Source organism: Microtus oregoni, unplaced genomic scaffold (assembly GCF_018167655.1).
Source record: "Microtus oregoni isolate MIOR12 unplaced genomic scaffold, Mior012 000006F_ref0000085, whole genome shotgun sequence".
NCBI classification, from domain to species: Eukaryota; Metazoa; Chordata; class Mammalia; order Rodentia; family Cricetidae; genus Microtus; species Microtus oregoni.
Genome location: NW_024543065.1, coordinates 36,156,431 through 36,172,659, shown reverse-complemented (window position 1 = coordinate 36,172,659; position 16,229 = coordinate 36,156,431). Strand labels below are relative to the sequence as shown.

Sequence of the window (16,229 nt, the reverse complement as noted above, 5' to 3'; positions counted from 1 at the left end):
AAAGAAAAAAAAACTATTAATTATAGCCAATGCTAGACTTTGATACTAGGAAAAAGAATCTATCAAATGGGTAACATGGAAGAAAATGTAGAGTATTCTTCCGACTAGCCTAATTTTTTAAAAGGGAAATAATGGTAAGTTTACAGATTACAAGATTTAAAAATGTCTCTGTTAGCAATCAGAATATCAAATTAGTGGCCAAACTGACAGTATGGATGTCGAAAATGATAACATGGATAATATGGAAGAACACGGCCAGTGTGGCCCAGTTTACAGAGCGCAATCTACTGACTCATGCAGTTCAATGTTGTAACTGATAATTCAGTGGACGCTGGAAGATCTCATTGGCTGACACATCAATATACCACATTTTCTTAAAAATAAGAATAACTATTACTACAATGCTGTCAGTGAAGACCATATATATATATATATATATATATATATATATATAAAGGTTTTCTCTGTGCCTTTGGGATATTTATAAGGTTTGGAGAACTTGCAGTACAGACACCTAGGTATAACATGAATTTAGATGTTTCCAGCTCTACCTGATCATTCCAAGAGAAATCCGGGTGGATATTCAGAGATACTCGGAGGACAGTCCGCGTGATGGGCTGAATGGAAGCTTCCATCGTAACAGAAGGAATCTGATGAACACACTGTTTAACCTTCAGTCCAATATTCACATGATGCAAAATGTGACCTGAAAGGAAAGCATCACATAGAAAAGAATGTGCCCCACATAATCTGACTTGTAAATGAGATTTCAGAGATGGTGATTTTATTGCCTGTTTTATGATTTGTTATGTAAAATAGCTGACATTCTTGACCTGACATGTTTGAATATTTTGTAATAGTTAACTTGAATTAGCAATTCATAGCTTAGAAAACTAGTATCAGGGTTTATTTAGATATTAATAGGTTCTGAAAATTGCTGAGCTATTTGAAAAACTATAAAGAGACCCACTTCTTTCTCTCTTAGTTTATAACATAGTATGGAGTTATAAAGTACTTTGTGAAAATAGTCATTAATTTATTCACAGTCTTTATCAGAACTTTATACAACTAAGGAAATATTTCAGGAAAATAAAACGATTCATTCATCCATATACTATTCTAGAAAACAAAATCAAAATATAAATTACAGTCTATCAGAATACACTAACTACTTATTTTCATAAATAAGCAGATTCTACAATAAAGATATGAATGGAAGTCAGATATTATTACAAAATAAATATAACTAGACAAATGTGACTAACTAGTTTAAGCAAGTAGAACTAAATTACATTTTTTATAATCAAGATTACTTTTATCTTAACTCTTCCATAGAGATTTTTTTGAAGGGCACACATTTATATGTCAATATGTTTCAACTTGATCAAATTGGAAATTAAAGTTGATGGCTTTTATTTAAAAATACATCTTTTGACAGATTGCAACTGCAGAATAGACCAAGAGGTGAGTGATCAGCACTCCAGCAGTACCACCCAGTCTCTAGGCCCTAGGACCCTGGGGCAAACCCCTGGCCCCTCCACACACCCTCTTCAGTAGTACTAGTCAGCCAGCAGGAAGCGTCCTGCTGATAGGCTGTTCCATTATTGGACCCTGTAATTTACAAGTTCTACTCTACCAACAAGTTTAACCCCCCCCCCCCCCCCCCCCCCCCCGCCGCGAGCTCAGTGACTCTTTGAGGCACAGAAGCTCTAACAGGTGGGTGACCAGCTACCCAGATGGATAGCCCAATCTCAAAGCGCTAGGCCCCAGGGCAAAACCCAGGCCCTTCCCCTACCAGCTTCAGCTTCACTAGCTGGCAAGCAGGAAAGCCTCCTGCTGACAGGCTGCTCCAACACCCTCCCCCGCCCACAGAAAACCCTATAATCTATAAATTCCATTCGACCACCAAATTTCCCCATCCCTTGAGACCTGAGTGGCTCTCTGAAGCCAGACTCCTACTGCACACAGTGGACCAAGACTAGCTCCCTCCCCTCCCCCATCGTACCAAGACCTAGGCCCTAGGGCAAAACCCCTCCCCCCTCCCCCACCTGCCTTAACTGCACTGGGCAGCCAGCAGGCAAACCATCTGTAAGAAAGAAGGCAGGCTATTCCAACAGCCCTCCCTCACATTTAATGGACCTGTAATCTACAAATCCCACTCCACCACAAACCCACCCATGCCCTGAGAACTCAGCGTCTTCCTGAGGCACAGACAGCAACTGCAATGATCAGTCCAAGAAAGGATCCCTGAGACATGGTCATCAACCACAAGGATTGGATCAAGAGGCAAAGACATTGCCTGCACCAATTGGAGGAAGAGATAGGTAGGTGCCAATGCAAGAATATATTCAAGAATGTACAAGAACATGACAACACCAGAACCCAATGATCTAAACATTCAAACCCAGAAGCAGCAGAAGAAAATGACCTTAAATACAACTTTATGAAGATGATAGAGACCCTTAAAGAAGAAATAAAAAATCCCCTTAAAGGAATGGACAGCCCAGTCTCTAGGCACTAGGCCCCAAGACAAACAGAAAATTGGAAGAAATCAATACATCTCTTAAAGAAAGTTAAGAGAAAACAACCAACCAGGTGAAGCAAACAGTTAAAACAGTTCAAGACTTGGAAACTGAAATAGAGACAATAAAGAAAACACAAACTGAGGAATTCTGGAAATGGAAAACCTAGGTAAATGAACAGGAACTACAGATGCAAGCACAACCAACAGAATATATGAGATGGAAGAGAAAATACAATATAGGAACTAAATTAATCGGTTAAAGAAAGTGTTAAATCCAACAAATTCTTAACACAGAACATCAAGGAAATCTGGGACACTATAAAAAGCCAAACCTAAGAATAATAGGGATAGAAGAAGTAGTCCAGCTTGAAGACACAGAAAAGGTATTCAACAAAGTCATAGAGGAAAACTTTCCCAACCTAAAGGTCATGCCTATGAAGGTACAAGAAGCTTATAGAATACCAAACAGACTGGACCAAAAGAAGAAAAAAAGTTCCCCTGTGGCATATTATAATCAAAACAGTAAAAACACAAAATAAAGAAAGAGTATTAAGAACTGCAAAGGAAAAAGGCCAAGGAAGATGTAAAGACAGACCAATCAGAATTACACACTACTTCTCAATGGAAACATGAAGGCCAGAAGGTCCTGGACAGATGTGCTGCAGACATTAAGAGACCAAGGATTCCCAACAAAGCTTCAATCACCACAGGCAGAGAAAAAGATATTCCATGACAAAAAACAGATTTAAACAATATCTATCCACAAACCAAGTCTTATAGAAAGTACTAGAAGGAAAACTCCAACCCAAGGAAGTTAGCTGCATCCACAAAAACACAGGCAACAAATAACATCATACCAGCAAACCCCAAAGAAGGGAAACACACAAACACTACCACCGAAAAATAACAGGAATCAATAATCACTGGTCATTATTCTTAATATCAATGGACTCAATTTACCTATAAAAATACACAGGCTAACAGAATGGATATAAAAACAGGATCCAATCTTCAGCTGCATATTCACCCAGGAATAGTAGATGACAGGAAATAATTAAATTGAAGGCTGAAACCAATAAAATAGAAACAAAGAAAATGAATCAATGAAACAAAGAGCTGGTTCTTTGAGAAAATTAAGATAGACAAACCCTTATCCAAACTAATCAAAAGGGGGGACATAACAGACACTTAAGAAATCCAGAAAATCATTAGGTAATACTTAGAAAACCTATACACCACAAAATGGGAAAATCTAAAAGAAATGAACAATTTTCTGGAAAGGTAACAAATGCCAAAATTAAATCAAGACCAGATGAACAATTTAAATAGACCCATAACCCCTAAGGAAATATAAGCGAAATAAAGCCCAGGGTGAGGTGATTTCAGCACAGAATTCTACCAGAATTTCAAAGAAGAGCTAATACCAATATTCCTCAAATTGTTACACACAATATAGAAGAAAGATCATTGCCAAACTCTTTTTATGAGGCTTTAGTTCCCATGATACCCACACCACACAAAAAAACAACTAATAAAGAGAATTACATACCAATCTCCCTCATGAACATTGATGCAAAAATACTCAGTAATACATGGGCAAACCGAATCTAAGAACACATCAAAAAATAATCTAACATAATCAAAGTTGGTGTCGTTCCAGAGATACAGGGATGGTTCAACACACAAAAATCTATCAATATAATCCACAAAATAAATAAGCTGAAAGAAAAAAGATATATCATCATCTCATTAGATGCTGAAAAAGCATTAAACAAAATCCTATAGCCCTTCATGATAAATGTCTTGGGAGATCAGGTACACAATGAATGTATCTAAACATAGTAAAAGCTATATAAAGGAAGTTATCAGATAACATCAATTAAATGGAGAGAAACGCAAATAGATTCTACTAAAATCAGGAACAAGACGAGGCTGTCCACTCTCTCCATATCTATTCAACATAGGAATTAATGGTCTTGGTAGAGCAATAAGACAACAAAAGGAAATCAAGAGGATACAAATTGTAAGGAAGAAGTCAAATTTTCACTATTTGCAGAGGATAATAGTAATAAGTAATCCCAAAAATTCTACGAGAGAAGTCGTTTAGCGGATAAACACCTTCAGCAATGTGACAGGATACAAGATCAAGTAAAAAACAAAATCAGTAGCCCTCCTATAAACAGAGAAAGAAAGCAGGGCTGTGGTGGCACACGCCTTTAATCCCAGCCCTTGGAGGCACAGGCAGATGGATCTCTGTGAGTTCAAGGCCAGCCTAGTCTACAAGAGGTAGTTCGAGGACAGGCACCAAAGCTACAGAGAAATCTTGTCTCAAAAAACTGAGAGAGAGAGAGAGAGAGAGAGAGAGAAATCAGAGAAAATCACCCATTACATTAGCCACAAAAAACATAAAATATCTTGGGGTAACACTAACCAGAGATGTGAGAGGCCTTTACTTCAAGAACTTTAAGTCTTTGAAGAAAAAATAATTGAAGAAGATATTAGAAAATGGAAAGATCTTTCATGCTCTTGGATAGGTAGGATCAACATAATAAAAATGGCAATCCTACCAACAATAATCTATAGATTCAATGCAATCCCCATCAAAATCGCAGCACAATTCTTCATAGACCCTGCAAGAACAATACTCATCTTCAAATGGAAAAGAAAAAAAAAAACCCGGATAGCCAACAGTCCTATACAATAAAGAAACTTAAGTACACATCACAATCCTTGACATCAAGCTCTATTATAGAGCTACAGTAATAAAAACGGCTTGGTACTGGCATAAAAACAGACAGATGGACCAATGGAATCTAATAAAAGACCCTGATATTGATCCCCAAACCAATGAATACCCTATTTTTAACAAAGAAGCTAAAATTATACAATGGAAAAAAGAAAGCATCTTCAGTAAAAGGTGCTAGCACAATCGGATATCAACATATAGAAGAATAAATAGAGATTCATATCTATCCCCATGTACAAAACTCAAGTCCAAATGGATGTAAGACCTCAAAATAAGTCCAGTCACACTGTACCTCAGAGAAGAGAAAGTGGAAAGTAGCTTTGAACGCTTAGCATAGGAGACCACTTCCTAAATATAACACCAGTAGCACAGTCACTGAGAGCAACAATAAATAAATGGGACCTTCTGAAACTGAGCAGGTCAACAAGACGAAACAGTAGCCTACAGAATGGGAAAAGATCTTCACCAACTCCACATCAGACAGAGGACCGATAACCAAAATATATAAAGAACTCAAGAAACTAACCATCAAAATACCAAATAATCAAATTAAAAAATGGGGTATAGATCTAAACAGAGAATTCTCAACAAAAAAATATCAAATGGTTGAAAGACACTTAAGGAAATTTTCACCTTAAATCCTTAGCCATCAGGGAAATACAAATCAAAACAACTCTGGGATACTGTCTTACACCAGTTAGAATAGCAAAAACACGAATGGTAAGCTTATGCTGGAGAAGATGAGGACCATGGAGAACACGCCACCATTGCTGCTAGGAGTGTAAACTTACACAGCCACTTTGGAAATCACTGTGGTGGTTTCTCAGAAAATTGGGAATCAGCCTACCTCAAGAACTGGCAATATCACTCTTGGTCATATACCCAAAGAATGCACAATCATACCACAAGGACATTTGCTCAACTATGTTCATAGCAGTATTATTCGTAATAGCCAGAAACTGGAAAAAACCTAGATGCCCCTCAACCGAAGAATGGATAAAGAAAATGTGGTACATTTATACAATGGAATACTGTTCAGCAGTAAAAAACAATGACATCTTGAAGTTTGTATGTATATGGATGGAACTAGAAAAAACCATCCTGAGTGAGCTAAGCCAGACTAAGTAAAAGAAATATGGTATGTATGCACTCATAAGTGGATATCAGATGTGAAACAAAGAATACTCATCAGCCTATAGCCCATGACCCCAGAGAAGCTATGTAACAAGGAGAACCCTAAGAAAATTATATATGGATCTCCCTGGGACAGGAAAATAGACAAAATCTCCTGATAAAGTTTGGAGTATGGTGTGGGAGAACAGGAGGAGAACATGAGGCAATGGGATGGTTGAGATGGGGGAAGGCAAAGAGGGAGAGCAAGAAAAGAGGTATCTTAAATGATGGAGCCATTATGTGGCTAGCAAGAAACCTGGCACTAGGGAAATTCACAGGAATCCACAAAGATGACCCCAGCAAAGATTCCTAGCAACAGTAGAGAGTGTGCCTAACTGGCCGTCCCCTGTAATCAGATTGATGACTACCTTAATTGTCATCATAGAACCTTCATCCAGCAACTGATGGAATCCGATGCAGAGATGCACAGTGAAGCACTGTGCTGAGCTCCTAAAGACCAGTCGAAAAGAGGGAGGAGCAATAATATGAGCAAAGGAGTCAAGACCATGATGGGGATATCCACTGAAACAGCCAGCTTACCTGAGCTAATGGGAACTCACTGATTCTGGATTGATTGTGGAGGAACCAGCATAGGACCACCCTAGACCCTCTGAATATGGGTGCCAGTTGCATGGCTGGCACAGTCTGTGGGGCCACTGGCAGTGTGACCATGATTTATTACTACTGCTTGTACTTGCTCTTTGGAGTCCATTCTCTTTGGAGGGATACCTTAGGGCTCAGCCTAGATACAGGGGAGAGGGCCTTAGTCCTGCTTCAATGTGTTGTGCCAGACTGTGTTGACTACCCTTGGAAGTCTTACCCTCTTTGAGGAGTGGATGGGGGTGGGGTAGGGGAAAGGTGGAGGGAGCAGGAGGAAGGGAGCGAGTGGGAACTGGAACAGGTATGTAAAATGATAAAAGTTTGTTTAAAAATAAATTTAAATAAAAAATACACATCTACTATATATTCTCAAGTTCCCTTCTTAAAAATCACAATTTCTTTCTATTGATGCTCTTCTTTTATTATTCTATAAAAGTATCCTTCAACTCTAAATATAATATTAATGTTCTTAGCCTCTCAATAATATTGGTAGACTGACAATGACAACCCTTGTGTTCTGAGCCTGCCTTTCTGCAGGAGAAGTATCCATCCTATTCAGGAGCAAAGTATTTCCTAGTTATATTACAGGTTTTACAATACAATGTTAAATTTCACAGAAATATTTGTAGCAAGGACTTCTCAACATTATGTGGGGCAAAAAACTCAAAAATTCTATGTATAGACTGATATTAACTGTGTTTAAATATACAGATATTTGTGATTAAAGGTTAATAAACTGTGGTGAACTGTAAAGTTTCATGTTCACAAATTCTTATTTATTGTACTTCGGTAGTGCATGGGAGTCCTGACAGACTAGTGTTCCACTATTTGGATATATCCCCAGTCACCACATGATTTTAAATTGTAAAATTGCTGATATACATGACAAAAGTTACTCAATTAAACATTGAATTTAATTGGGAATGAACATCATCTAATGAGTCTCATCATTTATGGATAAGAGTCTATGTATAAAATAATCAAGTTTGCTAATCTAACTATTTTAATTGCTAATTCAGTTAAGTAATAAATTTGGAAAGTTTTTTTTTATTTAGCTTAGATGAGCAAGAATGATTTCATAAATACCATAAAATGTCTTCATTAGGAAATACAGCATATTTATATATTGATCAAGATATATACAATGGTAAACAGATGTAAAGATTTTTGCTTCCTTCTTACCTATTTCATCCTTTCTCATGTCTTTGAGCTTATCCACAGTAAGGTTTTTTTCTTCTAATCTTGTCAGAATGTGTGGTGGTAACACAGAAAACTGCCTCAAAGGGCTAGCCCAACCCCAGAGTCTCTTGTCGATGACTTTACTCAGGTTCAGAAGCCTGTAGGTCATAGTAGGCCAACGTTTCCTTAGTGCAATTTCAAAGAGAGCACGGACAATTCTAGCTGCATTCTGAGGAACAAAAGGAGAAGACTGGTAGTTAGATAACATTGTGCTTTTAAATGTCAGTAAATTTATAATTCTAACTAGACTCAGAAGAATGGCAAATCAAGCTACGTACTTAAATTATGTGCAGCAACTTTCTTTATACAACCTTAATTATCATCAGGTAGTATAAGAGTAGCCCTATTACTATTGTGTACATGTTATCTATTAAACTTACAGAGGGCAAAGTATTTCTATATTCCTTAGACCTTCTAAGCATAAGTGAAATAGGTAGACAAAAGACAAACAAGGTAGCAGACAGACTGTTCAAGTGCCTAGAGTATAAGAAAGAGGCTGAAATGTCCCTAAGTATATCATGCAATGATTAAGTGTATGAGAAATTTAAGCGAGAATTCATAAAGATTTTCATTTCAGTCAGGAGAGAAATTAATGAGGGAAGGGTGACAAAGGAAATACAGCTGAGTGCAGTGCAGTGACCAATACTAAATGGTCAATACAGTGGTTCCCTAAAAATCAAACAGTATAACTAGCTTTACAAATAGAACGCTCTACAAGCAGATCTGTGGAATTATTTTATGGCCAGACTGGTTTACACAGTAATTTTCAGGCAAGCTAGAGCTGCAGAGTGAGATCATGCCTCATCTCAATGTGTGTGTGTGTGTGTGTGTGTGTGTGTGTGTGTGTACGGGGGGGAGAGGGAGAGAGAGAGAGAGAGAGAGAGAGAGAGAGAGAGAGCGAGAGAAAGAAGTCTCACATATTCTAAATCAGATTTAGTTTCAATTTTTATCACTTTAAAGGAAACATTACTAAAAATATAAATGTATACGTAAGACAAAAAGAACATATTCTGTTTTATAAGCTATGTCTTTCTGAAAGGCAAATAGCAAATGCACAAAATAAGGTATTTTACTTTATTTCATTTCTACCAGAATTCAAAAAGTTATGAAGTAAGTGAGTTGTAATTTAGGGAATAGCTGCCTTTCAGCTTTCAATTGTATCACTGGTAGAGAAGATCATTGCTTTTCTTTTTTTAGTATGTTTGTTTTTGTTTTAAACGAGACAGGGTCTCACTATATAATCTTGGCTGACCGTGTGCTACCAAACAGGTCAAGATTACTTATTTTAGATATTTAGATAGACCTAGCAAAATGTACATATGAAATGAGATACATTTATTAATTCACACTTAAGAGTAAATTAGTTATAGCCAAATGGAATTCCAGTCTTGACCCATGAGAACAGATTATACACACGATGTACAAATGATTGGAAACAGGTTTAAGATAAAATGGCAGTTGGCAGCATTCTCAGTATCTCATGGACTAATTTAGTAGTCTTCAAATATCAGCAAAAATGGGAAAGGATTAAGAGTCTTACCTGGGCAACGTAGGCAGAATCTGATATGAGGGAGAAACTGTCCATCTCTCCTCGGCTAATGTAGGTCTGAAGCAAGATGTTTATTTTCCCATAACTATTTTCCACACCTCCAGGAGCTGAGAGTTCACAAAAATTGTTTAACAAGGTGTCTAGCTCCTCTACTTCCTCTTCTCTGACCTAGAAGAGGTAAGGTTTTTATATTAATACTTTGACTGAATTAAGGAAAATTCTCTTGTTCAAATTAAACTGTATGTTTGTACAAGCTTCCACTTTATATGAAAACATTCTCCTTCTGTAGCACTGAAATCATTATTTTTCCCACAGGTAGTTGTAAAATACAATATGAAACCATTTTGAAGATGACAGTTGTATTTTAATTCATAACTAATACTAAAGTTTCCAATGACATAAAAATTTACTATGCCATAAAAACTAAATCATCTGACCTCAGTATCCTTCAATTGATGAGATTTCATTTTTTTATTTGATCAGAGTTAAACCTCTGCCCAAATGGATTAGGGCATACTTAATTATCTTCAAATGCATTCATTATAGTTACATATTTTTATAAGGTATAACACATTCATACATTAAAGCTGTGAAGTACTATTTCTTATTTCAGAATACTAAAGTTTTTACTGTTAATGAGATTAAATCACAATATGAATAGTATAGAAATATTCAAATCTAAGTCTGAATCATGTACTTATTTTGTATTCTGTTCAATGAACTTTACTTTTTAGTAGTCCAAAGCCTATCCACTTACATTATTTAATAGTTTTTCTCTCTTGTCTATCCCAACACCTTCTGTGAGACAGGGTTTCATTGTGTAACTAACTCTTGGCCTAGAACTTGCTATGTAGACCAGGCTAGTTTCAGACTTACAGAGATCCTCTGTCTTCCAAATGGAAGAACTAAAGGGCATACCATTACTCCAGCTTTATTTGATAGTTCCAATACTACAATATCTACAAAATTACTGATTTGGAGCAAAAGCAAAAGATGATATAATTTTAGGAAAGTTGATATTGTTGAGATGTTGATGCTCCAAATTCATATGTGTGAGAAATTGTAATTAACTACAAGTTTTGATAAATGAATTGATATATATTTATGTCATATACATTTAATTCAAACCTCAAGTAATCTTACCTTAATTTGATCAAATTCTTCAGCTTTGGAGACAATAGCAAAGATATCACCTTCTGTTTTGTGTGCATCAAAAAGTTCATTAAATGTCTGTCAAAATAAATATTATATTTGATTAAAATTAGAAGTCCAATGAAGTGTTGTTAAGTTACACATCTTACTCTAAATATGCACACTTAAGAGAAATGGAGCCCTAGAGCATACAGCTATCTGCTGTATTCCAAATTCTCACTCTACAGAAATCATCAAAGCAAGAAGATCTGTAAGAGCAAAGTGATACATAAAACCAGTATTAATCAAAATGTACAATAAATGCCTAAAAAATGTTTATCAAAACATTTTGGCCAAGGTATATAGAAATCTTATTTGGATCATTCACTGACACTAAATAAATATATATCATGTAAAATTCAGAGAAATTAATATAAAGCAGTGATGTGGGAGTCTGCTGTTTTGTGTTGATTTCATTGGTTAAATAAAGAGACTGCCTTGGCCCTTTAAGAGAACAGAAAATTAGGTAGGCGGAGTAGACTGAACAGAATGCTGGGAGAAAGAAGCAGATTGAGGAGTCGCCATGATTCTCCTACCGGACACAGACGCAGGTTAAGATCTTCCCTGGTAAGACACCTCGTGGTGTTACAGGGATATTAGAAATGGGTTAGGTCAATATGTAAGAGCTAGAGGCTGGAACTAATGGGCCAGGCAGTGTTTAAAAGAATACAGTTTCCGTGTAATTATTTCGGGACATAAGCTATGCGGGCAGCCGGGTGCCGGGGACGCAGCCTCGCCGCTCCTACTACAACAAAGCAGAAATCTGGTGATTTTCATCATACTGATATTATCAATGAAACTGGGATGAAGAAAAGCAGTCAAAGGTTACGTATGATGAAGACAGAGAATGAAAGAACTGCAAATGGATTTAAGACTTGGCTTTGACGGGGCTCAACCAAGGAGTTGACTATGGTCTAACAAGAGAGCCTGCGTGGGACAGGCCTAGGCTCTCTGCATATGTGAGAAGATGTTCTGGCTTGGTCTACTTGTGGGACTCCAGGCCTTGGGAGTCAGGCCTGTCCCTAAGAGTTTGGTTGGCTTTAGGGAACTCGTTCCTAATGTTGGTTGCCTTGCCTGGCTTTAATACAAGAATAGGAGCGTAGTCCTACCTAAACTAGATAGGCCATGCTCTGTTGACATGCATGGGAGGACTGCCCCTTTCGGACCAGATGTGGAAAAGGGGTGGAGGAGATAGGGGAAGTAAATGGGAGGAAGGGGTAAGAGAAGGCTGTTGTTGGGATGTAAAATAAATGAAAAAATTTAAGCAATAATAATAAAAATGACTAGGTAGCATATGCCAACGAGTGGACAAGCAAGAAAGGTTGTGCAATAGAGAAAGAGAGCAGACAGTGGGTGATGGAAGGAGAAAATGCTGGGTATTGTGCTAAAGAATCCCCAGTTGTAAGTTGTAAGATAATATATGTCAGCTGGGTGGTGGTGGCGCACACTTTTAATCTCAGCACTTGGGAGGCAAAGGTAGGCAGATTTCGAGGTCGAGGCTAGTCTGGTCTACAGGAGTTAGTTCCAGGATAGACTCCAAAGCAACACAGAGAAACCCTGTCTCAAAAAAAAAAAAAAAAAAAAAAAAAAACACAAACAAATAAAAGATAATATATGTCAAAGTTTTTAAAGAATCTGACTATTAATACAAGCATAAGGTTTATTTCAGAAAATATAGGGACAATCTATTAAGCATATGAAAACTATTTTCTAAGACTTGTACTATTTATATGCAAAACATAAACAGATATAAAAACTAAATTTCAGACAAACTGATGAGTCTACATTTGAAGAAATCGAATTGGGATGATTTCTTTTTAAACTAAAAGTGTCTATAAAAGTACAAAACTAAAAGTGAATATAAAATTCAAGCCATGATTATTAAATAAAACACATATACAGGAGAGTACAGATAAACTCAAAGCCATGAATGTTAAAGCAGCCCCTCATCTGACACAGGAGCAACTCAAAGGCAATGAGTAAGTGAGGCATTTTGATATGGGCCTGGTATCCAGCACTTGGGAGGTGGAGGTCAAACTGAACTTAGACTGGCCACCAAAATGCAATTATCACATCTATAACCATTCCTTAAATACAAGCAATTGGAAAAATAAAGAAAAAAGGTAGGAAAAGGCAAGAATTTGCAGGTATATATTTAAAATATTAACCTTCAAAAATCCCCAAGCTGGGCCGGGCGGTGGTGGTGCACGCCTTTAATCCCAGCACTCGGGAGGGAGAAGCAGGCGGATCTCTGGGAGTTTGAGGCCAGCCTAGTCTACAAGAGCTAGTTCCAGGACAGGCACCAAAGCTACAGAGAAACCCTGTCTCGAAAAACCAAAAAAAATCCACAAGCTGTTCTAAGTCAGCTTGGCCTAGTGAACTCTAACCACCGGTTCTTAAAATGCAAATAATTTTTTACTTTTTATTTAAAAAAATCATCAAATTATCATTTCCCACTTAATTTATTCTGGCATTCATTCTTTAGGACTCAGCAATGTGCTCTACATGCTTTAGAAGTTCATTGATTGCTTGGCAAAGGGCCAAGACTATTTAAAATCTTATTTGTATCTTGTCAATACTAAGGGTATTATTGAGTTCCTATATTTTGTTGTCTTAGCTGCTTTTGTTATTCTGAATTATCAGCATAGTCCAAAGACTAGGGATTATCTGAATATAAAGTGAAGATACTGTTGTATTTGTTCCATTCAGTGTAATACCTCGATGGTGTTATATTTAATATAGTAGTGGCTGGCAGTTCTACCCAAATCAGTGGAGGAAAAATAACCAGTTCGCTCTTCAAAACGGATCATCTTAGCTTTATCCAGCTTTTGTCCAACTTCAATGACTAGCTGTTCTCGATGTTTTCTTAATGTTGGGTCAATCTATTGGGAAGAAACAGAGCCAATAAACATAAATGTATTAAACTATTTAGATAGTCAGCACATAGGCCTACTTATGTAAATTAACATATTTTTTTCTTGAGGGCTTAAGAGTCCAATTAAGTTTAGTTAAAAAAACACATAATAACTGTACATATTAAAAGTATGCCATATCATTTTTCATTAATACACATATTTAGCAATGATTAAACATACCTATCTCTTTAAACATTTATCATTTCTTTATTACAAAACTTTCTTCTAGCTTTGTGAAATACAAAGCATGTTGTCATCTGTCCCCACCTACAGTATAATAATATGGGTGAATTACCTGCTCTTAAGTAACTGCAACTCAGTACACACTGACAAAACTTCCCACATCCCTGCTGTAAGAAGAGCCTCTGGTAATCATCATGGTATTCTCAATTTCTGTGTTTGCAAAATTTTAGTTTTCACACATGAATAACATCATGTGGTACTTGTTTTTCTATGTCTGGATCATGTAATTTGGCCCATGATTTCTCTTTCCATTTATGTTGTCACAAATGACAAGATTACATTCTGTTTTTAACTGTTAAAAACTATTCACTATACACACGGAACACATTTTCCTTGTCCATCCATCAACTGATGGACACATGGATGGGACCATTTCTTGGGCATTGTGAAATTTGCTGCCACGAACACAGGAGTGTGGATGTCTTTTTGACATATTGATTTCATTTCTTATATATGTGTGTATGTATGTATATCTTAACATTTAAGGAGGAATTAGAAAAATTTTATGTATTAAAAAAGCTTAAAAATCACTGATGTTATCAATCTGCACATTCTGTTTAAATATTCTAGAATCCAAGATGGCTATATCTGTAATATTCAGAACAATAAATACTTAAGATTAGATATAAAAGTCATTTCTTTCTTACTTTTAGACAAAAGGGGATTAAAGGGGCTGGGAAGATGACTCAGCAGTTAATAGCACTGGTTGCTCTTCCAGAGATCCTAAGTTCAAGTCCCAGCAACCATATGGTGGCTCATAGCCACCCATGAGATCTGGTACACTCTTCTGGCCTGCAGGTGTACATTCAGGCAGAATATTGTACACATAATAAATAAATAAATCTTAAAAAAAGGGATTTAAAATTTGAGCCTTATTACTATTTCATGAGTATTAGTATTACACGGAGATATGTTGATGAGAGTGTTTTTCCCAGGCAAGATCCACAAAAATAAATGTACTTTTAATGGAACACAGAAGCATAAAAAGTATCTTCTAAATCTAAAGAGTTAATATTGTTTTCATTCGTTTTAACTTAGGTCCTCATTAGAGATAAAAGAAAATTTAAAAGTCAGAAAAACGAGGCTACAGGTAGGAGCTATATCAGCAGATGTTTTCATTGCTGACTGTGATAGGCCGTACTGGGTTCATCTAAAATAAAGTTATTAATAAGTTACAAATTCATTAAATACAAACTACTTGATTTATATTAGTAGGAAATTTATTCTTAAAAATTTATGTTGAGTAATAAGAGTAAGACACATAATTAAGCAAAATTATACAAAGTTAAGGACATTGATAAGGTGGTTTGGGTATCTGTCACCAGGCCTCAGGACTCAACTTGATGCCTGAGATCAACATGGAGGAAGGAGAGAACCAACTCTTTCAAGTTATCCTCTAGCATGTGCCTCTCCCTCAAATAAAGATACAAACACATAATTAAATAAACAGATTGTTAATACTGGAAACTACACCAAAAGTATTCCTTATGCCAGAGAACTACACAAAATGACGCATAATATCAATTATATTTTAAAATAAAAATGTTATGGTCTTATTATAAGGCCTAAAATATATGCTATATTATTTTTTCTGATGCAGTGATAAAATACCACACCAAAAGCACCTTAGAGGAGAAAAGGGTTTATCTTAGCTTAGTGTTCCAGATGGACAGAGTCCATCATGGTAGGAAAGGCATGGAAACAGGGAAGAATGACAAGAACTAGGAGCCAGCTAATCACATTTTTGTCCACATAGGAAAGAAAAAGAATAGGAAATGATGCTGTAACATACACCCTTCAAGCCCACCCTCAGTGACATACTGCCTCCATCAAAGCTCCACCTCCAGAAGGTTCTAAAGCAGTGGTTCTCAATCTTCCTAACGCTCTGATTCTTTAATGCAGTACCTCATGTTACGGTGAATCCCCACCCATAAAATTATTTTTCCTGCTACTTTGTAATTTTGTTTCTGCTATGACTTGTAATATAAATATCTGATCTGCAGGATATCTCCTATGTAAGCCCCGAGAAAAGGCAGGTCTACTACCACA

At 36.5% G+C, this 16,229-nt stretch overlaps 1 protein-coding gene across 4 annotated transcripts in view; it reads right to left on the bottom strand.

The window, feature by feature from the left end:
• Positions 1-16,229, bottom strand: part of Ascc3 (activating signal cointegrator 1 complex subunit 3) — a 302,434-nt gene that overhangs the window by 129,510 nt on the left and 156,695 nt on the right. For all 4 annotated transcript variants that reach the window (XM_041653682.1, XM_041653681.1, XM_041653683.1 and 1 more), the window contains 5 exons: positions 13,740-13,904; positions 10,975-11,061; positions 9,823-9,999; positions 8,226-8,451; positions 552-706 (listed from right to left, as the gene is read on the bottom strand). In XM_041653682.1, the coding sequence (XP_041509616.1) occupies positions 552-706; positions 8,226-8,451; positions 9,823-9,999; positions 10,975-11,061; positions 13,740-13,904 (810 nt within the window). The remainder of the gene's footprint in view (positions 1-551; positions 707-8,225; positions 8,452-9,822; positions 10,000-10,974; positions 11,062-13,739; positions 13,905-16,229) is intronic.